At 42.9% G+C, this 24,757-nt stretch overlaps 1 protein-coding gene and 1 pseudogene across 1 annotated transcript in view; both read right to left on the bottom strand.

Moving 5' to 3' along the window:
• Positions 1-62: 62 nt before the first annotated feature.
• LOC124017786 lies at positions 63-20,130 on the bottom strand (annotated as a pseudogene).
• The window catches only part of LOC124032092 (protein bicaudal D homolog 2-like), a 35,983-nt gene continuing 30,482 nt past the window's right edge, over positions 19,257-24,757 (bottom strand). The window contains exons 8-10 of the mRNA XM_046344185.1: positions 24,137-24,288; positions 22,130-22,478; positions 19,257-21,126 (exon numbers count right to left, since the gene is read on the bottom strand). Coding sequence (XP_046200141.1) covers positions 21,121-21,126; positions 22,130-22,478; positions 24,137-24,288 — 507 coding nt within the window. The 3' untranslated portion in view covers positions 19,257-21,120. The remainder of the gene's footprint in view (positions 21,127-22,129; positions 22,479-24,136; positions 24,289-24,757) is intronic.

Genomic DNA, 24,757 nt, shown 5'->3' on the forward strand with positions numbered 1-24,757 from the left:
TCTCGTGGGCTGCTTTGTGAATGTCCATGTTGAGAACCCAGCAATGACAACCCGTTGTTGGCTCAGCAGATGTGGGCCATCTCCTCTAGGAAAGGGGTCTTCATGCAGCCACTGCAAATCTGATCCATCCACAGGGGCACCTCATGCTGTAGAGGGATGCATAGGGGGTAGAAGGTATAGGAGAGGTTGTAATTTAGCACACAGCTGATGGAGGCCATGTTGAACAGGTTCTTTGTTCTTAGTCTGAAAAGGGGGGACACGGTCCTAGAAGAGGGAGAATACCATGTAAAGGACAGTATGTGCCAAGGTTTAATTAGTGAGTGAAAGAATAGAATAAAAGATAATAGTATTTTGTTCACCAGAGTTAGGGCCTCTTTAACCTACACTGACGACACAAACTAGGTCCAGGAGAGATACTGTGCAAAGAGACAGATCTAGATTCAGATCCTTCCAGTCTGAGTGGTACAGTGTAAAGACAGGCTCTCCCACACCACATGTCCCTGCAAGAAATTACCTTAACACCAGTAGACAGCATTTTTATTCTGTTAGCCACATTGAAAATGAAAGGCTTTTAAAATAGCCACACTTGTGAATCAGTGCATTAATCAAGTGTGCAACACTATGTGCAATATGGTTTAGATGAGAAGCCTGTATAGTTTGAATTGCTATCCTTATTTGGTTTGTTTATATGCGATGGTATTTACTGTATTCTAATAGCTGTACTCATGAAGCAGGAATGTGGCTTTGGCCACACCACATCAAAATCTGATGAAGAGAAATAGATCTCACTAAACATGTTTTACTGATGCGCATACACCCTTAGCTTCTGTCTTGGGTTTCACCTCTCAGCATGAACATACGTTTCATAACTGTGTTCATATGACTTCAACATGTGTCTAGTACATTGGTTCCTACTGTAGCTTACCATTATAATCATCCATCAAATCAAAGTTTGCAGAAGTTGTCGCAGGTGCAGCGAAATGCTTATATTTCTAGCTCCAACAGTGCAGTAATATCTAGCAAAAACATTTACATTACATTTACATTTAAGTCATTTAGCAGACGCTCTTATCCAGAGCGACTTACAAATTGGTGCATTCACCTTATGACATCCAGTGGAACAGCCACTTTACAATAGTGCATCTAAATATTTTAAGGGGGGTGAGAAGGATTACTTTATCCTATCCTAGGTATTCCTTAAAGAGGTGGGGTTTCAGGTGTCTCCGGAAGGTGGTGATTGACTCCGCTGTCCTGGCGTCGTGAGGGAGTTTGTTCCACCATTGGGGAGCCAGGGCAGCGAACAGTTTTGACTGGGCTGAGCGGGAACTGTACTTCCTCAGTGGTAGGGAGGCGAGCAGGCCAGAGGTGGATGAACGCAGTGCCCTTATTTGGGTGTAGGGCCTGATCAGGCCTGGAGGTACTGAGGTGCCGTTCCCCTCACAGCTCCGTAGGCAAGCACCATGGTCTTGTAGCGGATGCGAGCTTCAACTGGAAGCCAGTGGAGAGAGCGGAGGAGCGGGGTGACGTGAATTGGGAAGGTTGAACACTAGACGGGCTGCGGCGTTCTGGATGAGTTGTAGGGGTTTAATGGCACAGGCAGGGAGCCCAGCCAACAGCGAGTTGCAGTAATCCAGACGGGAGATGACAAGTGCCTGGATTAGGACCTGCGCCGCTTCCTGTGTGAGGCAGGGTCTGCTCTGCGGATGTTGTAGAGCATGAACCTACAGGAACGGGCCACCGCCTTGATGTTAGTTGAGAACGACAGGGTGTTGTCCAGGATCACGCCAAGGTTCTTAGCGCTCTGGGAGGAGGACACAATGGAGTTGTCAACCGTGATGGCGAGATCATGGAACGGGCAGTCCTTCCCCGGGAGGAAGAGCAGCTCCGTCTTGCCGAAGTTCAGCTTGAGGTGGTGATCCGTCATCCACACTGATATGTCTGCCAGACATGCAGAGATGCGATTCGCCACCTGGTCATCAGAAGGGGGAAAGGAGAAGATTAATTGTGTGTCTCTGCATAGCAATGATAGGAGAGACCATGTGAGGTTATGACAGAGCCAAGTGACTTGGTGTATAGCGAGAATAGGAGAGGGCCTAGAACAGAGCCCTGGGGGACACCAGTGGTGAGAGTGCGTGGTGAGGAGACAGATTCTCGCCACGCCACCTGGTAGGAGCGACCTGTCAGGTAGGACGCAATCCAAGCGTGGGCTGCGCCGGAGATGCCCAACTCGGAGAGGGTGGAGAGGAGGATCTGATGGTTCACAGTATCGAAGGCAGCCGATAGGTCTAGAAGGATGAGAGCAGAGGAGAGAGAGTTAGCTTTAGCGGTGAGGAGCGCCTCCGTGATACAGAGAAGAGCAGTCTCAGTTGAATGACTAGTCTTGAAACCTGACTGATTTGGATCAAGAAGGTCATTCTGAGAGAGATAGCGGGAGAGCTGACCAAGGACGGCACGTTCAAGAGTTTTGGAGAGAAAAGAAAGAAGGGATACTGGTCTGTAGTTGTTGACATCGGAGGGATCGAGTGTAGGTTTTTTCAGAAGGGTGCAACTCTCGCTCTCTTGAAGACGGAAGGGACGTAGCCAGCGGTCAGGGATAAGTTGATGAGCGAGGTGAGGTAAGGGAGAAGGTCTCCGGAAATGGTCTGGAGAAGAGAGGAGGGGATAGAGTCGAGCGGGCAGGTTGTTGGGCGGCCGGCCGTCACAAGACGCAAGATTTCATCTGGAGAGAGAGGGGAGAAAGAGGTCAGAGCACAGGGTAGGGCAGTGTGAGCAGAACCAGCGGTGTCGTTTGACTTAGCAAACGAGGATCGGATGTCGTCGACCTTCTTTTCAAAATGGTTGACGAAGTCATCTGCAGAGAGGGAGGAGGGGGGGGGAGGGGGAGGAGGATTCAGGAGGGAGGAGAAGGTGGCAAAGAGCTTCCTAGGGTTAGAGGCAGATGCTTGGAATTTAGAGTGGTAGAAAGTGGCTTTAGCAGCAGAGACAGAGGAGGAAAATGTAGAGCGGAGGGAGTGAAAGGATGCCAGGTCCGCAGGGAGGCGAGTTTTCCTCCATTTCCGCTCGGCTGCCCGGAGCCCTGTTCTGTGAGCTCGCAATGAGTCGTCAAGCCACGGAGCGGGAGGGGAGGACCGAGCCGGCCTGGAAGATATGGGACATAGAGAGTCAAAGGATGCAGAAAGGGAGGAGAGAAGGGTTGAGGAGGCAGAATCAGGAGATAGGTTGGAGAAGGTTTGAGCAGAGGGAAGAGATGATAGGATGGAAGAGGAGAGAGTAGCGGGGGAAAGAGAGCGAAGGTTGGGACGGCGCGATACCATCCGATTAGGGGCAGTGTGGGAAGTGTTGGATGAGAGCGAGAGGGAAAAGGATACAAGGTAGTGGTCGGAGACTTGGAGGGGAGTTGCAATGAGGTTAGTGGAAGAACAGCATCTAGTAAAGATGAGGTCGAGCGTATTGCCTGCCTTGTGAGTAGGGGGGGAAGGTGAGAGAGTGAGGTCAAAAGAGGAGAGGAGTGGAAAGAAGGAGGCAGAGAGGAATGAGTCAAAGGTAGACGTGGGGAGGTTAAAGTCGCCCAGAACTGTGAGAGGTGAGCCGTCCTCAGGAAAGGAGCTTATCAAGGCATCAAGCTCATTGATGAACTCTCCGAGGGGACCTGGAGGGCGATAAATGATAAGGATGTTAAGCTTGAAAGGGCTGGTAACTGTGACAGCATGAAATTCAAAGGAGGCGATAGACAGATGGGTAAGGGGAGAAAGAGAGAATGACCACTTGGGAGAGATAAGGATCCCGATGCCACCACCCCGCTGACCAGAAGCTCTCGGGGTGTGCGAGAACACGTGGGCGGACGAAGAGAGAGCAGTAGGAGTAGCATTGTTATCTGTGGTGATCCATGTTTCTGTCAGTGCCAAGAAGTCGAGGGACTGGAGGGAGGCATAGGCTGAGATGAACTCTGCCTTGTTGGCTGCAGATCGGCAGTTCCAGAGGCTACCGGAGACCTGGAACTCCACGTGGGTCGTGCGCGCTGGGACCACCAGATTAGGGTGGCAGCGGCCACGCGGTGTGGAGCGTTTGTATGGTCTGTGCAGAGAGGAGAGAACAGGGATAGACAGACACATAGTTGACAGGCTACAGAAGAGGCTACGCTAATGCAAGGAGATTGGAATGACAAGTGAACTACACGTCTCGAATGTTCAGAAAGTTAAGCAAGAATCTTATTGACTAAAATGATTAAAATGATACAGTACTGCTGAAGTAGGCTAGCTGGCAGTGGCTGCGTTGTTGACTTTGTAGGCTAGCTGGCAGTGGCTGCGTTGTTGACACTACACTAATCAAGTCGTTCCGTTGAGTGTAATAGTTTCTACAGTGCTGCTATTCGGGGGCTAGCTGGCTAGCTAGCAGTGTTGATTACGTTACGTTGCGTTAAAAGAACGACAATAGCTGGCTAGCTAACCTAGAAAATCGCTCTAGACTACACAATTATCTTTGATACACAGACGGCTATGTAGCTAGCTATGTAGCTAGCTACGATCAAACAAATCAAACCGTTGTGCTGTAATGAAATGAAATGAAAAATGTGATACTACCTGTGGAGCGAAGCAGAATGTTCGGGTTGTTGAGTGCGGAAGTTCTATTCAGTAGACGTTGGCTAGCTGTTGGCTAGCTAGCAGTGTCTCCTACGTCAAGGATGACAAATAGCTGGCTAGCTAACCTCGATAAATTAAGATAATCACTCTAAGACTACACGCTCTAAACTACACAATTATCTTGGATACGAAGACAGCAAAGACAACTATGTAGCTAGCTAACACTACACTAATCAAGTCGTTCAGTTGAGTGTAATAGTTTCTACAGTGCTGCTATTCGGTAGACGGTGGACGTTTGCTAGCTGGCTAGCTGCTGGGCAGATAGCAGTGTAGACTACGTTAGGATGACGAAATCCGAAGTTGCAATAGAAGTGCTGACTGTTTCACTTTGTTGTCCTCTTTCTTTTCCTTTATACAATATACACATAATCCAAAAAGTTTAAAAAGTATAATATCAGAACAAGCCATATCAGTACAAGCAATATAAGCATGAGCAATGTCAGATTCTAGAATATAAAGTATGTCGGTATGGTCAGTACATTAATAGAAAATGTGCGTACAGTATTAATTATATAGGATAAACCATGACTAGAATACTGTATTCGGAAAGTATTCAGACCCTTGACTTTTCCACATTTTGTTACATTACAGCCTTATTCTAAAATGGATTTAATAAATAGTTTTCCTCATCAACCTACACACAATAACCCATAATGACAAAGTGAAAATAGCTTTTTAGAATTTTTTGCAAATGTATTAAAAATAAAAAACAGAAAGACAGCTGCATCCTGTTTCCATTGATCATCCTTGAGATGTTTCGACAACTTTATTGGAGTCCACCTGTGGTAAATTAAATTGATTGGACATGATTTTGAAAGGCACAGACCTGTCTATATAAGGTCCTACAGTTGACATTGCATGTAAGAGTAAAAACCAAGCCATGAGGTCGAAGGAATTGCTCGTAGAGACAGGATTGTGTCGAGGCACAGATCTGGGGAAGGGAACAAAACATTTCTGCAGCATTGAAGGTCCCCAAGAACACCGTGGCCCCCATCATTCTGAAATTGAAGAAGTTTGGAACCACCAAGACTCTTCCAAGAGCTGGCCACCTGGGCAAACTGAGCAATTGGGAGAGAAGGGCCTTGGTCAGGGAAGTGACCAAGAACCCGATGGTCACCCTGACAGTGCTCCAGAGTTCCTCTGTGGAGATGAGAGAACCTTCCAGAGGGACAACCATCTTTACAGCACTCCACCAATCAGGAATTTATAGTAGAATGGCCAGGCGGAAGCCACTCCTCAGTAAAAGGCACATGGCAGCACGCTTGGAGTTTACCAAAAGGCACCTGAAGGACTCAAACCATGAGAAACTAGATTCTTTGGTCTGATGAAACCAATATTGAACTCTTTGGCCTGAATGCCAAGTGTCAAGTCTGAAGGAAACCTGGCAACATCACTACGGTGAAGCATGGTGCTGGCAGCATCATACTGTGGGGATGTTTTTCAGCGGCAGGGAATGGGAGACTAGTCAGGATCGAGCACTCAGGACTTCAGACTGGGGCGAAGGTTCACCTTCCAACAGGACAGCAACCCTAACCACACATTCAAGACAATGCAGGAGTGGCTTTGGGACAAGTCTCTAAATATCCTTGAGTGTCCTAGCCAGAGGCCAGACTTGAACCCGATCGAACATCTCTGGAGAGACCTGAAAATAGCTATGCAGCGACACTCCCCATCCAACCTGACAGAGCTTGAGAGGATCTGCAGAGAAGAATGGGAGAAACTCCCCAAATACAGGGGTGCCAAGCTTGTAGTGTCATACCCAAGAATACTCTAGGCTGTTATCGATGCCAAAGTGTCTGAATAGTTATGTCAATGTGATATTTCAGTTGTATTTTTACAATTTTTTGCAAACAACTCTAAGAACCTGTTTTTGCTTTGTCATTATGGGTTATTGTGTGTAGATTGATCAAGGGGAAAAAACGATGTAATCCATATTCTAATGGGGCTGTAATATTTTTAAAAAAATGGAAATAGTCAAGGGGTCTGAATACATTCTGAAATGCACTGTACAGTAACAGTATGTAAACATTGTTAAAGTGACCAGTGTTCCATGCATCTATATACATGGTGAGATAAAAGATTCACTCACAGCTAAGTCACTATAGATGTAACGGATGTGAAACGGCTAGCTAGTCAGCGGTGGTGCGCACTAAATAGCGTTTCAATCGGTGACGTCACTTGCTTTGAGACCTTGAAGTAGTGGTTCCCCTTGCTCTGCAAGGGCCGTGGCTTTTGTGGAGCGATGGGTAAGGTAACGATGCTTCGTGGGTGACTGTTGTTGATGTGTGCAGAGGGTCCCTGGTTTGAGCCCGGGTATGGGCGATGGGACGGACTAAAGTTATACTTTTACATAGAGACAGTCCCCAAAGTAGAGCACACTGGACCCTCTCCAGCCTGTCAGCCTCAGAAAGTCATACAGAACACAACAACCAAATGTTTCTGTATGATGTTCATGGGGGGGATTAGGTCACAAGCATTGTAGTTTAATAGTGAAGGTACATCTGTCCTTTGTCCAGACTGTTTATTTTGTCCCACTAGAGGTCCCCATTTCCATCTATGCGTCTTAAAAGGTCTGTGAGATGGTCTGTGAGATGGTCTGTGAGATGGTCTGCGAGATGGTCTGCGAGATGGTCTGCGAGATGGTCTGCGAGATGGTCTGCGAGATGGTCTGCGAGATGGTCTGCGAGATGGTCTGTGAGATGGTCTGTGAGAGGGGCAACATTGGACAGCAATTTGAATATGGTTCCAATAAACACATGACAACACTTCATACTCACTTCACCGTCATTGAAGAAATGTGGTTTGTCTGCCTGAACAATGACCCCGTCAAAGTCCCTCCAGTCTTTCCCCACCATGAACCTCATGCCTTTATCCCTACAATCAGAGTAATCATAGCGATTGGGCCAATCTTACAGAGAAAGCAACAGAGCAGTGTCTCGTTCCATTCATCAAAATACACGGTGCTCACTGTGAATGACATATGCTCGTGCTTACTCTTCCCATTCAGCAATACTGTTCTGGCTGAATGATACTTCAGTGTTTGTGCTTCCGCTATCAATCATGTTCGGTATTTATGCAAAATAAGTGGTTGACATTAGGAGAATGACTCATCCTCTTAAATGTCTATCCTAATTATGGTCAATTTACCATCAAATCAATATGTCATCCAATCCAACATATGACCCTGGGTCTTCATCCTCATGAGGAACACTTTCTTCCCGTGGCTGATCAGGCATTGCAGAAAAGCATAAGGCTCGTCCCCTCGCAGAATGTACTTCTCTATGGAGGGGGGAAGACGAGGGAAATGTACACAACAAAGACAACAATTCAAACTTTCACATTTTGCAGGCGTAAAAAAGAAAAGGTGTTTGACTGGACATCACAAACAGAATCCAACATTGCTCACCCAGATCTCTGCATGGTCCATTTGTACATTTTGATGTGAACCATTCCAATGGCTTCCTGAGGATAGAAACATCAATAAAAACATCAATGTTTCCATATGCCTTTAAGGAGCACAAACAGTAAGTGCACATAAATATACTTAAATTCAGCTATAGTATGTACTCATGGAAAATGATCAATTCAACATGCTTATACTCAGGTTTTGAATATCACGCTCTCTACTCAGACCCAGTCTAATTGATGAGGGAGGATATAGAGAGCTAGATCTCGTCTTTCTCTGGCAGACAAAGTGAATCTGAGCGGGACAAACTGTATCCTAAACCCTTTCACCCCAGTGTGGAATGAGAACCACACGTCTGAGTCCCTGGCAACCTCTCTCTAGGTGGACAGACAGCTGAACCTGCTGGTGAACATCCCCACTGTGCCCAAACGGTCAAATGAACCAGGCAGAGGGTTTATAAAACCAGCTAGAGGGAGTGAAAGAACATTACACAGGGTGAGAAATGGCATGAGAAACAGGCATTGTGCTGAGACACTCACTGAGACATCTTTGATGAGGTGCTCAGGATCGTACTCAATGTCGTCGGAGATGAAGAAATCATTGGACACAGCCAGGAGGGTCATCTCTGGGATGGAGAAGATGTTCATGAACTGCTTCACTTTGAGATCCTATGGACAATTACAAGTCAACTACTTACTGTATGCTTATAAACTGACTTATAAACCCTCAGTTTTGTATGGTTATAAACACACTCGTCAACATATTACAATGGCTCTAAAATTGGGTGTGATTAGCAAGAAATGCAGTTACAAAATGGGTATAAAATACTTATTTCTAAACATGATATTACCACCCGGTGCTTCTAGCTCTAATGAGGCACCATGTCTGGAACCACTCTCTTTCCAAGGAAGAAAAATGAAATCAGTGCCCAGTGAGCGAGGCCTGTACACAGAGCTAATCTCTAATTTATGAAGACAGGGAGCCCAGCACCAGACCCAGAGGATTGTGGGTAGTGGGAATACAGTATGTTTGAGATGGAAGATTAGGAGGCAGGGGAAGCATGTTGTGCTTCCTCCACAAGGAGGCATTCAATAGACATAGAAGAATGTGAACCTGAGTGAAAACATCAAAGCCCCAGGTCTTACAGACTGAACCTGATGTACAAAACCTCCCTGCTGGAACAAAGTGCTCCACTCACTCAATTTGCAAGTTACGGGAAAGTCCATGTTCCAAATGTCGCCTAACCATCCAGAATTCAAGACGCTAACACCTGTGAAATTGTGATTTGTCCAAAGTACCGGAACTAACGTTGCACATTACCTCACGCATCCCGATGTATCATGAATGATCTATGGTACCATTTATGTTTGTGTGGTCTGTCCATAGAATTCGCCGATCTGGTGTAGGGGGACATGGTGGGTAGCCCCACAGAGCCTCAGGACCTCATCTGGAACTGGGTTCAGCCCCCTACAGGGTCAACACAGTTTTAGTACCAAACAAATATACAGTACCAATAAAAAGTTTGGACACACCCACTCATTACAGGGTTTTCTTTATTTTTACTATATTCTACATTGTAGAATAATAGTGAAGACATCATGTAGTAACCAAAAAAAGTGTTAAACAAATCAAAATATATTTTACATTTGAGATTCTTCAAAGTAGCCACCCTTTGCCTTGATGACAGCTTTGCACAATCTTGGCATTATCTCAACCAGCTTCACCTGGAATGCTTTTCCATCAGTCTTGAAGGAGTTCCCACATATGCTGAGACCTTGATGGCTGCTTTTCCTTCACTCTGTAGTCCAACTAATCCCAAACCATCTCAATTGGGTTGAGGTTGGGTGATTGTGGAGGCCAGGTAATCTGATGCAGCAAACTATCACTCTCCTTCTTGGTCAAATAGCCGTTAGACAGCCTGGAGGTTTATTGGGTCATTGTCCTTTTGAAAAACCAATGATAGCGGGACTAAGCGCAAACCAGATGGAATGGCGTATCGCTGCAGAATGCTGTGGTAGCCATGCTGGTTGTGTTCCTTGAATTCTAAATAAATCACTAACAGTTTCATCAGTAAAGCACCCTCACACATCCTCCTCCATGCAGCACAGTGGGAACTACACATGCAGAGATAATCTGTTCAGCTACTATGCGTCTCACAAAGACACAGCGTTCGGAACCAAAAATCACAAATTTGAACTAATCAGACCAAAGGACAGATTTCCACCGGTCTAATGTCCATTGCTCATGTTTCTTGGCCCAAGCAAGTCTATTATTCTTATTGCTGTCCTTTAGTTGTGGTTTCTTGGCAGCAATTTGACCATGAAGGCCTGATTCACACAGTCTGCTTGAACAGTTGATGTTGAGATGTGCCTGTTACTTGAACTCTGTGAAGCATTTATTTGGGCTTCAATTTCTGAGGCTGGTAACTCTAATATACGTATTCTCTGTCGCAGAGGTAACTCTGGGTCTTCCTTTCCTGTGGCGGTCCTCGTGAGAGCCAGTTTCATCATGGCACTTGATGGATTTTGCAAATGCACTTGAATAACTTTTTTAAGTTCTTGAGATTTTCCGGATTGACTGACCTTCATGTCTTAAAGTATTGATGGACTGTCATTTTTCTTTGATTATTTGAGTTGTTCTTGCCATAATATGGACTTTGTCTTTTACCAAATAGGGATATCCTCTGTATGCCACTCCTACCTTGTCAAAACACAACTGATTGGCTCAAACACATTACGAAGGAAAGAAAGTCCCTAAATTAACTTTTAACAAGGCACACTTGTTAATTGAAATGCATTCCAGGTAACTACCTCATGAAGCTGGTTGAGAGAATGCCAAGAGTGCGCAAAGTTGTCATCAAGGCAACGAGTGGCTACTTTAAAGATATATTTTGATTTGTTTTTTTTTTGGTTACTACATGATTACATATGTGTTCTTTCATAGTTTTGACGTCTTCACTAATATTCTACAATGTAGAAAATAGTAAAAAGAAACAAAAACCCTGGAATGAGTAGGTGTTTCCAAACTTTTGGCAGTTAGAATATATATATAATATATATTTTGCACACTTGGCATATATATATATATATATATATATATATATATATATTCTACCTAGAATATATATATATTCTACCTAGAATATATATATATTCTACCTAGAATATATATATATTCTACCTAGAATATATATATATTCTACCTAGAATATATATATATATATTCTACCTAGAATATATATATATATATTCTACCTAGAATATATATATATATATTCTACCTAGAATATATATATATATATTCTACCTAGAATATATATATATATATACCTATATATATATTCTACCTAGAATATATATATATATATTCTACCTAGAATATATATATATTCTACCTAGAATATATATATATATTCTACCTAGAATATATATATATATATTCTACCTAGAATATATATATATATATATAGAATTCTACCTAGAATATATATATACCTAGAATATATATATATATTCTACCTAGAATATATATATATATATTCTACCTAGAATATATATATTCTATATATATATATATATATTCTACCTAGAAGAATATATATATATTCTACCTAGAATATATATATATATATTCTACCTAGAATATATATATATATATTCTACCTTGAATATATATATATATATTCTACCTTAATTTTATCAGGAAGTCATAGTGAGACCAAGGTCTATTTTACAAATGAGCCCTGAACTACATAAATAACAGAAAATACACACATCAATATATAAATACAAAATGCAAGCAGAAAAAAAGACATAAAAAACAGACACATTCATCAGTGAAAATTGGTCTAGAGGCTTAGAATTGAAAGGGTCTCCATTCAAGTCAATGATGGCATAATTGGTGGACTGGCATCCATTTTGAGTGTACCCATGCCTAGGTGACAAAGGTTAAGACAACAAAATTCTAATATCCCAATACTCTTTGCAACAAATGGGACCAGCTTTGCTTGTTAGCAACAGCGCTGGCAGTTAGCAATGGCACTGGCAGTTAGCAACGGCGCTGGAGCCAAACCTGTATATTTTTGACCTAGACCCATGCCAGGAAGGAAAGCAGGAAGTGTACCCTTCAATCTGTGCTTTTTTTTTAAATAACTTTTTTTTAATTAACTACAAATGAATACAGAAAGTACATGAGGGAGCACAAGTATATACAGTGGGGCAAAAAAAGTATTTAGTCAGCCACCAATTGTGCAAGTTATTTTTTATTAGTAGAGTATTGAACTGCCTTAAAATAAAGTTCAATTTATTTTTGTAGGGTAAGAAAATGTGTTTTTTTGTTTGTAAATGTACATTTGTGTATATGAAATTTGGCCAAAAGAATAATGAAATGAATTACTTGAAAATGTTTCAGCTTATTTCTATTGAATGTAAAGAATCCAAGCAGTACATCTCTCCACAAGTGTAAAATCTTCATAAATCTTCATAAATAAATTATAAGCCTTCTGATGTCTTGCCACAGTTTTCTTTCATGAATACAATGCCAAAAAAGATGCAACACTGTTTCTGGGTGGTCATTACAAAAGGAGCTATTTGAGTTGATGTTTTCCTTAACCTTCTTCATATGGTGGTTGGCAGGATAATATTTCTGAATAATTTTAAAGGAAACTTCCTTCATTTTGTTAACAATGTGTGTGGCAACATCCAAACTTTTTTCCAACAGATATTATCAATAAATCCATTCTAATAAATAGAATGACATAAATAGATACAACATCCTGCTGAAACAAGGTTCGTATTGCTCTGTTGTTGAATGGACCAAAAGAGAAACAAATCTTTCCTACTGATGAGTCAACAGAAGGTAGGCTCTGAGGGTCAGGTCTTGACACGTTCCTGAATAACAGAGCAACACCTGAGGGAAAGGCATCTAAAATAATTGCAAAATCTTTAGGTGTTAGAAGGACCATGTAAAGTGATAAGAATTCCTTAAAACTGAGTAAAAGACCCTCTGCATTTACCAGTTGGCTCACCAATAGGATATTATTTCAGAATCAATATTCTAAAAACAAAGAAGTATTTTTAAACAATATATCCCGATTATTCCATATATAATATCTGTGTTGAGAAAAATTGTGTTTATACATTTTTATTTAATTTAACCAGGTAGGCAAGTTGAGAACAAGTTGTCATTTACAATTGCGACCTGGCCAAGATAAAGCAAAGCAGTTCGACACATACAACGACACAGAGTTACACATGGAGTAAAACAAACATACAGTCAATAATACAGTATAAAGAAGTCTATCTACGATGTGGGCAAATGAGGTGAGATAAGGGAGGTAAAGGCAAAAACAGGCCATGGTGGCAAGAGAACCTGGCGATGAAAAGCAGAACATTTCACTGGAATTTTGTCAATATTATAATTGCAAAACAACATGAAGTTAAGGCCACCAAAAGTAGAGAAGACATGATGAGGAATAAAATTCCAGATAGAAGTGGGTCTTCTTAGGAATTGTTTTATCCAATTGATCTTAAAAGTATTATTTAAAGTAGTAAAGTCCAGCAAATTCAGTCCACCATTCTCATAAGTGTACCCTTCAATCTGCACTGTGATTTGTTGAGTCAACTCAACTGACATTACAAAAAATACATTCCATTACATGAGCCACATCAGTTAGCATTATTTGAATGAACATTCTACTTTATTAGCATGGCAACCCAGCATCAGTTTATAGAACATTCCAAAATACCCTGGAAATGATTCCATCACAATACCAGGCAGCCATTGTGAGTGTACCCATGAGTTCACCAGTGAAATTGCCAGGGTTAGAGTTTCATTTACATTTAAGTCATTTAGCAGACGCTCTTATCCAGAGCGACTTACAAATTGGTGCATTCACCTTATGACATCCAGTGGAACAGCCACTTTACAATAGTGCATCTAAATATTTTAAGGGGGGGTGAGAAGGATTACTTTATCCTATCCTAAGTATTCCTTAAAGAGGTGGGGTTTCAGGTGTCTCCGGAAGGTGGTGATTGACTCCGCTGTCCTGGCGTCGTGAGGGAGTTTGTTCCACCATTGGGGAGCCAGAGCAGCGAACAGTTTTGACTGGGCTGAGCAGGAACTGTACTTCCTCAGTGGTAGGGAGGCGAGCAGGCCAGAGGTGGATGAACGCAGTGCCCTTATTTGGGTGTAGGGCCTGATCAGAGCCTGGAGGTACTGAGGTGCCGTTCCCCTCACAGCTCCGTAGGCAAGCACCATGGTCTTGTAGCGGATGCGAGCTTCAACTGGAAGCCAGTGGAGAGAGCGGAGAGAGTTTCAAGCATGTTATATTCATTATATTTATATGTTTAGTACACTGACTGACCCATACATTGCAGAGTGTTATTCACCTACCCATAAACAGAAGTCACTGATACACAGTCCCCAGCTGAATGTAATGGAAAGCATCTATCTTCATCAGGAGACCATGGGGAGGACAAAACAGTACTGTAAACCCATGGTACCTTGAGATTATATGTTTAAATAAGGGCAGAGCGATGTATTAGAGAGGCATAATTGCTGTATGATGTTTACCTTTTGAATATCATAGTGAAGACCCCGTGCAGTGAAGTTTGGGATGTAGTAATATAGGCAGATACCTTCAGGATTCTGTCAAACAAGAGCAGAAAATGACCAGTATGTGTTAGTGTATTGCCAGTTTAGTTAGAGCACACAAACCTTGTAGTTCTCGATGAGGAAGTCTGGCAGTGTTAAAGATCATGTTGTTGAGGGTGTTGTAGTAGAAGGCCATGGTGTAGTCATAGTCAAACCCATAGATGTCCACCTCAGCCAGGCTGACCTCATTGTTTGCATAAATAGTGGAGGTGTTGAGCAGGTTATGCACACATCTGGTGGGATCAGGTCTGGGGAGAGACAACACAGAGACATATTAGAGAGACAACATAGTAGACTGATACTGTGTTTTGGATATCTCAATCAGCATCAGAGATTACATAACCAATGTTCCTTCTGGGCCTCCAGAGTGGCACAGGGTCTAAGGCACTGCATCGCAGTGCTTGAGGCGTCACTACAGCCCCGGGTTCGATCCCAGTCTGTGTCACAGCCGACCGTGACAAGCTGACTTTGGTCGACAGTTGTATGGTATTTCCTCCGACACATTGGTGCAGCTGGCTTCCGGGTTAAGCGAGCAGTGTGTCAAGAAGCGGTGCGGCTTGGTAGGGTCGTGTTACGGAGGACGCTTGGCTCTCAACCTTCCCACTTCCGATTCCATACGGGAGTTGCAGCGATGGGACAAGACTGTACTACAAATTGGATATCACGAAAAAGGGGTACAAGTACTCAAAAAAAGTTCCTTCTAACCTGAGTGGATGCGCAGTAGCCCCGAGACTGCCACACAAATCCTTGTGAATGCCGCACAGAGCGCAGAAGAAATATCAGGCACCAGATTGAACTTCACTCAACTATTTAGAGTTTTCCCCCTTAGTTAAGACTTTCAACATTTCCCTTTACTGTGGTAATTGTTATTGAATCAACACAATATTAGCCACTTTCAATGCAACATACCAAAACAAACTATGCAAGAGATTTTGTTGTAAGCAGAATGCATCAGAATGCATCAGAGTATGATTCTATAGAATCATGTTCTGATGCATTCTGTTTACAACAAAATCTCTTGCATAGTTTGTTTTGGTATGTTGGTACCGTGCGGCATAACCAATCAGAGCTGCAGTAGGCCTATTTAAATGATAATGCCCTCGAAGCCGGTGTTTGGAGGACCCTTGGCAAGGGTGTTGTTAGCAGCAAACAGTGCCAATATATCGTCCATACACCGGCTTCGAGGGCATTATAATGTTTATACCAAGAAGCCTTATCACTTTTATACAACGGGTTACCAACATTTTCAAATAATGATGAACATATTTTCATAAAAAATATTTTGGTTAATTTATTCATACCATTTCATCCTTCCACAAGATAAAGTCGCGGCACAAATCTAAGGTTGCTACCCAAGCAAGCTCGTCGTTTGTTCTATCAGTTCGGTTGCCAGAGACTTGACCCAGTCGTTCAGTCTTTTGTTCTGCATCTATGGATGTGTGTTAGTCATTCGTTCTAAATGTTCCATTGCCATAAAGACTGGCAACATTCTTCTCCCTTGCTTGCTAGCCAACTACGGCTAATTTACAGTCACGTCAAAAAGTGCAGCCAGAATAACAGCAAAGTAGCTGCATTTGCTTTTATATAAGATGTTTTCTAGTGACATTTGTTTGGATACATGCATAACAATGAGCTAATGAGGCACGATTTCGCCTGGCATAGAAAATGTGTTCACTCGTCAGGACACTGTTGTTCAGAGGAGCTAACCAACACCTCAGCTAACACAATACCTTCAAACTGAAGCTGGAAAGACTGCAAACTAGCTGCACTTTGATTCATTTGATATTTCTTTGAATATATCCATAAAAATTATGCCAGCTGATTCATGATATCTACTGTCTGAGAAACGCTGCCTGACTGTCAGATTACTTGTTAGGTATTACTGCATGGTCGGAACTAGAAGCACAAAATTTCGCTACACTTGCATTAACATCTGCTAACCATGTGTATGTGACAAATAACATTTGATTTGACTCGACCCCACTCCCAACATGTTCATTACTATGGGACAGCTGGAGATCAAATTTGAATATTGAAACAATGTAGCGAATGTCGGAGAGACAGACAGCAAGGTTTATATACATTTCAGCTATTGAAAACTAAATGTTAGAAGAAATGTGAGATAATGTTTAGCTGCTTTTTATAGTGGAGATCAACGTTTATAAAGTGCCTGGCTGAGCTGATGAGACAGGGGATTGCGCAGTCAGATGGAACAGAGTAAATAGACATTTTAACATCATATATTTAGCCGGTGGTAACTTGTGGAATAGACACCGGCTGGAATGCAGTTTTAACCAATCAGCAGTCATGATTAGTCCCACCATTTGTATAAATGTAAATAGACCATTGCCATATATGGATCTGTGCCATTTACTTTGAACTGGACTGTGTTTACAGCTGTGGTTGTTTTTTAGATGAAAGCAAGAGCCGCATGTAGCAAACATGTGCACATTTCGTTCATACCATTTGCTAGTTAGTGAGTTATTAGCCAGTTATTGTTTTTGATGGTAGGTCTACATTATGATCAAATAGCCACATTAGCCTACCTGGCCACTGTCAAAACTGTAACTTATAGCAGGTACAGCCTCAGTGTTTACAGTCAACGTGCTCTGGAAGTTGCACAGAATTTTCAAAGACCTGAAATTTGCTGAGTGCCAAAAAAATAACATAACTACAGCTTTATACGATTTAAGGACTTACATTTTCGGTACTAATCAGTTTGAGGTGCTGCCAGCCGGAGTGCACAATGACTATGTACCTGAAGCAAAGAACAAAGTTTAGGCAAGCAACAACAGGATTACAGGGAAGTCATATGGGGTAAGACATTTGAAACACTGTACAGGATTTGAAGAGGCAAATTTACTTTTGCCAACACACAAAAACAAACAGCAGAATGTGTTTATAAGATAGATCACTGGACCAAAAAGTTTAGCAAAATTACTGACTTATTTTGTGTGATTTGTAAGGATTTCAACAATGCATCTTTTTCCCAATTGGTCACAAAATTCCTGGAATATGACCATGGGGCCACATTTAATTTGGAGCTGCCTATAACAGATAAGTGGGTCACAGCCTTTTAGATAAGACAGGAGTGACAGCAGCTGGCCGTCAACATGATAGATTTCCCATATCTAACTGGTAACCTCATTCTCGAGTCTATCTCTCCCCCTAGAGTATCAAGACCCTTCTTATTTCTTTATAGTGAGGGTTTTGCCAGGAGCGCAACTTTCACTGGGGACATGTCCCCCCCGTTTTATAATTGCAATGTGACACAAAACGAGGCAACGTTGTACTTTAGGCCCATGCGGAAGCCTGGAGCAGTTGGGTAGGCTGTTTGGAGTGTTCATCCTAAATGATCATTTACAAAATATGTTTATATCCCCCCACTTCTAAAACCAAAGTAGCACCCCGGGGTTTTTCTGTGTGTGTGCCGACATAATGCTATAATCTAGTGACCAGATAATGAAACAAAATATGCAATCTTATGGCTAGTGGGTAAATGAGTGTCAGACCATGGCCTGCCCTGCAGGGGTTTGGGATTAGAGGTTGTTTTGATATTCCCTGGATGAGTGTTAGTTTCAACAATTTAATTTTCTCAGAACAAGACCAATAACTGACAGGACTGCCATCCAGCTGTCATGTTAGACCCACTTTAAAACCTAAGAAAGGATGAACTGTTACAGCACTAGTCTAGAAGAGGATGAACTGATGCGATCCTGATGACAAAACTGACATCAGTGGCTGGAGAGTACTGAATCCGTCCCCATCAGCACCCAAATGGCTGTAGTTGCACATAAGCGATATGTCACCATAAGTGGATGCACATTACAAATGATGGGAATCCCTTCAAGTTTAGCCTACCTGACGTTGAGAGTGATAGGGGTGATTTCTGACAAAGGAAAACTGAGTTTACTCTCCTACTTATCGTGCACAAGCCGTTTCCTCTCATTACAACGTGCCCATAAGTATGTCCTATGATCTGCTTTTGGGTCGGTGGAGGAGTACATCGTCCGGACATGGCTCCTCGGGGCGCTTCTTGCCTTCAACCTAATGTCTGAGCGGCAGGTGTCGAGGAAGCAGCAGGTAAAGGTATCGCTGCCGACCTGGAATTTAATTCACAGCTTTGATCTTTACATTTCCTCTCTCCATTAGTTCAACCATTTTCTTTCATGCACAGCCCTGTGCGATATCCACGTTTTTGCAGGTTATTCAAAGAAAAAACGTCAGAACCAATGCATACAAATATACTGGTATTGTTTACAATTACTATAAAAAGAAACCAATGAATTTTCTGGCTGATTACAGATAAATAAATGTGCCGATATAACAGGTTTAACTGCCCTCTACACCCCCGGTATAGGGAGAAGGGCCTGGAGTTCATTGAACTAATTACAATAAGTTGGGCAAATCCAATGTAACAAATGAAACATCAAATAAATTGGACACAACTTGCTTCAAAAGATGCATTAGCTCATCATATTAGGGGAAGGATCTTTAAGTATTAATCATAAAGGCAAAGAAAACATACAGTAAGATTAATGTCATCAACCCAAGAATTACTGACAGTGGTGTTGCTTTATTCTCCATCACACAATTAGTTGTTCACAGGTCAACAAAATTAACTTACTTTACACACACAGAAATTGATGCAGACCATTTGGGCATATTAGGTTCTATCGACAAATAAAATAAATGTACTAATTCATTTTGTCCCCACATTCAGACGTATGATGATCAGTTACATTTACAAAACACCTACCTGTACAAACACATTTGTGAAAGAGTGAGAAAACGGGAGGGAGGGTTTAAGGACAAAGAAATGTACAAACTACAACAAATACCAAAGGGCCGATTATTAGTTTCCCGAAAAGCTAAACAAAGCTCCATAATCATATAAAAACTTAACTACACATCTCATCACTACAACAGTGTTCAACTTATTTAAAAAGGTGATTTAGTCTAAACATTAAATGACTGGAGAAAGAGGAAAACCAAGGCACTGTTTTCAATATTGGAACCCCCAATTAGCATGATGTATTGACCTTCACTAAACACAGCACAGAAACCCACCTGGACCAAGTTGATTTGAGCCTGTTTTTTTATTATTTATTTTTAAATTATAAAACAAATTGCCAAATCACTAAGGCTACTAGATATAAAGGTGGATGTGCCCCACTGTGGACCCTGCACTGTAGGAGGCTGGCAGTGTGGTCCAGTAGGAACACTATATTAGAAGACCCACGACCACTGCAACCCTGCTGCCAGGAGACGAGAGGGAAATTAATTAGTTAGAATCCATAGAAATATAATTAAACAGATGTCTGTTCTCGTAATTCTATTTCTATGGAACCGTCAGCCTTTGAGGCCCTCCTTACTCAGGTCCTGGAAAACAGCAGTCTGCAGGGCCTTCAGTCTCAGAACTATCTGCATAGTTTGAAATGAAGCATGCCCGTCAAACTTCTCCCATCTTTTTGTTAGCTAGTTCACTCAACTGTGATATAAACCTGAGGTGCTGAGGCTACAGATGAATCATTTCCATCAGTGATATTGATCTGCTGACTGAAGGGTATGGCTGGTAGGCCAAAGCCAAACAGTCAGGTAAGTCACAGGACAAAGAGAAGCATTTAACAGTTACCGCCAGTAGAAGATGCAGAGCTAAAGAAATAAACCTCAAAACACCAGAGAGACAGGACTCTTCAGTGTGCATTTAGTATTTCAATTATGATTAGTAAGGCTGCTGTGTTTTAAAATGCCCATGAAACCAAAACGGCACACCTATTCCCTACCTATTGCACTAGTTTCAACCAAATCACCATGAGCCCAGGTCAAAAGTAGAGCACAATATAGAGTAGGAAATATGGTGCCATTTCAGATGCAGCCATGGAGGTCACGCTATGCAGCAGTTGTCCAGGGGGGGATGCTGCCTGACACTAGAAGAACGTTGCACGTTGCCAGACAGACTTCAGCATGTTGCCAGGCTAAACGTCTTCACTAGTGTCAAAAAACTTGCAGCAGCATCAAAATGGAATATATTTGCATAAATATACATCAACAGCAGGACAGGGTTTTCAGTTTGAAAGAAAGGGTAAATAATACTGTGTAGGTCAGAAAAACAGTCCTTTACTTCATAACATTATAAATAAAATCAGAGTATGTTTTCTTCTTTAACTCTCCCTTCCTGGTTGCATGCAGGTAGGCATCTTGGGTCCATACAGAGGGTAGGAAGATGGAAGGGAGAAACGGAAAGGGCAGCCAGTCCACTGGGTCTGATGAGTAGAGTAGAAAGGTCTGGGAGTTGACTCAGGAGGTCTGGGATGAAGAGGATGTTTTTGGAGGAAGGGAAGGCGTTTGTTTCAGGAGGTGGACATGGAGAACACGGTTCTTATGGAGGACTGGGGGGATCGTGACGACTGACTGGTTTTACCGCTGCAGACACAGGGGGAGACAGAGACATAAAAAGGACATTTAGTAATAAACCGATGGACCAAAACAAAACTGAAAAAGGATACTGTCACAACAATTGGTTAAGAAAACAGGTAAAAAATAAAAATAAAAAGAGTAAGTATTAACAAGAGGTTATGAGACTGTGGTGCCATCAATAGACAATGTATTTTCCATGTCTACTTTCAATAACTTGGGCAACATTCTTGAGCACTTATGCTGATAAAACTCCAAAGGGTCATTGGTTGTGTGAGCGTGATCCTCTGGGCTGTGAACTACGAGCCCTGGCTGGTTGTGGGTGAAGAGGATCACTGGTGCCCCTATAACTAGGCCTACTCAAACGACTCTGTGATTCTGAGCCTGGGGCCCGTCTGGTCCTACTGGACTGACTTGGGAGAGAGATGGGAGCTGCTGTAAGGCACCTTGGGGTTGGAGAAGATCTTGTGGACACCACCTCTGAAGAATTTAATTTGTAAACAACGTTTTGTTGTTTTCTATGAACAGAAACCTCCAAGGTTGGCTTCAACACTGGCTTAACAGTGCCTTGTGGGTCTAATACGTTGACAGAAGGGATAAAGAGAGACCTGGAAGTGGCCAGATTCTCTATCGATCTGGAATAGGAAGACTTTACTCTGGAGGCAGAGGACGAGGAGCACAAAGTGTGATTGGTGAAAAAGGTATCTTCATGATTAGGGCCTGAAGCCCATCTGGCACCCCTTACAAGAGCCCTCCCAAAGACTACGCTATCCAGGGAGCTGGAAGACCCTCTACAGGAGTCAGACTGGGTGTCATCCTGTTCCTCCCAAGGACTCAACCCTGCTCGGAACACATCAGTGACACTATGACTTCTAATGAACGTGGCATCCCTGGGGAGCTTGGCTGCTCTGCATGGTCGGGGAGTGGTACGGGTAGAGGATGAAGGGGTATATATAGGAGGAAGAGGGTCAGGATGGAAGGAGGTAGTGGTGGAGGAAGACCGGGTTCTTACAGGGCTGGTGTGGAGGCTGTGGGTAAGGGCTCGGAAGTGGTGGCTGGCGGTGCTGGACACACTGTTGGTGAGGACTGGGCTGGAGCGGGGACTGTTCCTGCTCCGTACGGGGCTGTTACGCCGGGGGCTTCGGCCCGTTTTGGTGCCCAGCTCCTTGGCCCTGACGCGGCGAGGGCTGTTGCCGAGGCCGTGGGGGGACATAGGGGCCTCCAGGTCCTCCAGGCGCTGGGTCAGGGCCAGCTTCTGCTGGATGGCCATGCGGAGCAGGGAGTTCAGGGTCTTCTTCTCATCCTCAGCCGCTGCTAGCTGCCTCTGCATCTCGTCCAGCTGGGTGACATACTGGTCACACCTGGAGACACATGCATGTTAGAGCAACACAATCACACACATTTAGTAGACATGTTAGACAGATAAAAGTTATACAAACTGTACACACATAGAAAACATCTGAATAATGTACTGCTCATCACCTCAACAGCTATGACAAACAAACACACAGAGGAAGATGACACAGCCATTTATGAGACAAGACAGACAGTAAGATCACATGGGACAAACCCAAGAGAAGAGAGAAACCCAAGAAAATACAAAGAAAGCAACATTTCATTTCTGAATTTGTTGAATAATAATTTGAGTTTGAGGCACTCTATATTACCACATGATGGCACCATTACAAAACATTTCCTAAATCAAATTTCAGTCAGGGTCTCTGGCCGTAGCAGCAGACTGTAGGCTTCTGCCACACCCTGCATTATAGGGCCTTTCAAACACCAGGCTTAATCAAATGGCAGCTCATTTAATGCCTAGTGAAGAGACAGAGCTTAATGTCTTTCCAGGGGGAAAAAATCATATTCAGAGAAAAATACTCCTTTCCTTGAAAGCCCTTCTGAGCTTGCAGTACTGAACAATCGCTAAATTAACACCCCTCTAATAGTAACACACAGATACATTAAAAACAACACATACACATGTGGAAACACTACAGTAACAGTAGCTACAGTATTCAATACCGTACAGAACTGTGCAAGCAACGACAGACACGATCACAAATAACAAATGCCTTTGTCCCACCACACACTAGTTCAGGACATACATGCCAACACTGACAAACACATCTGCCTGCCAACTAACAGTGTATCACACGTGAGGCAGGCTCTGCACAGGTTAACTCGGTCTCAGTCCACTCTTGGTTGCTAGCAGCTTTCCCAACAGAGACTTTTGGAGGCGGAGTAGAGGGGGTGAAGGGGCCATTGCGTGGAGAGTCTCCCTGACCCAATGGACAGGTCGGTCCAGGCTGAGGCTCCAAACAGAGCAGTAGCACGTGAGTGCTAACCTGCACGTGAGGAGAGGGATTGTGGCGGACTGCAGAGGGGTAATCTGATTAGATGACACTGTAGTGGCGGAAGCTCTAGCATGCATCCCAAATAGCACCCTCTTCCCTATTTAGTGCACTATTTTTGACCAGGGTCCTTAGGGCTCTGCTCAAAAGTAGAGCACCATTTAGGGAACAGGTTCCATTTGGGTCACACCAAGCTCTAGTCTACCATGTCATGGAATGTCTGACTGTCTCATCTAAACATGAGCCACAGGAGCACAAACATGACGATTAGCTGCTTAAAGATGGAGAACAATTAGTTCCACTGGAGTGTCTACTGTCAGGTGGAGATCTGCTCACAGCAGCAGAGGGAAGCTAGTCTGTGGATGTGCAGCTGGGTAGAAAATAGTACTGGAACGCTAATCTCAGAGTAAGCCTAACAGGAATTTGGACATCATGCAATATGTATATTTTTGATTGCAGCACATCACCAATTGACGCACACAACTGAAATCCTTTATGTGTGTGTTTCCTCAGACTTGAAATACAGTGTATTCACTTGTGATGCGGATTTCTGTTTTTAAATTGCCAAACAAATAGAGGTTACTGCACTCCTCCAACTCAGGTCTCTAGATTGCTGTTATTCTTGGTGATTGGGAATATAAAAAAGGACAGTATATAAATGACTGTACCGGCTGGCGAACATCACCCTCAGTGAGGAGAAGGTGGCAGCGTCCTCCTTCAGGGCCTTAAGCTCGTTCCTCAGCTTCACCATGGTCTCAGACACCATGCTCTTCTCTGTCTCGTACTTGGTCTTCAGGTTGCTCAGAGCCAACTCTGCTGTCTGGAATAGAAACATTAGGATTCATTGTTACAGCTGGGGAAAATACATCAAGTACATAACAGATGGCAAAGTTGACCTCATCTGTTAGTGCAACGCAAATTTAAAAAAATGGCAGATGGGACATAGTTTTAGCAATGAAAATATCAACCCTTTATTTAAACAGAAACAAGAAATATAGCATCGACCCTGTCAAAGCAAATTACCAACAATTAACTGGTAAATATCTTAATTCTAAAGTTTACTGTAAGTCGCTCTGGAGTGTCTGGTAAATGACTACAATGTAAATAAAGGCCATATTTACATAACTGTGCTAGAAGGGAACTGTGCTAGAAGGGAACAAAGGTTAACCACACATGTTTGATGATAGTAATTTATTAAAACATCATAGTTCTGAATCTGTCTGAATCTTTGTGGCAGTAGAATAGAAGAGCACCAGACATCTGAATTCAGAGGCTAACCCGTGACAGAG

The sequence above is a fragment of the Oncorhynchus gorbuscha genome, linkage group LG03 (genome assembly GCF_021184085.1).
Source record: "Oncorhynchus gorbuscha isolate QuinsamMale2020 ecotype Even-year linkage group LG03, OgorEven_v1.0, whole genome shotgun sequence".
Taxonomy (NCBI): Eukaryota; Metazoa; Chordata; class Actinopteri; order Salmoniformes; family Salmonidae; genus Oncorhynchus; species Oncorhynchus gorbuscha.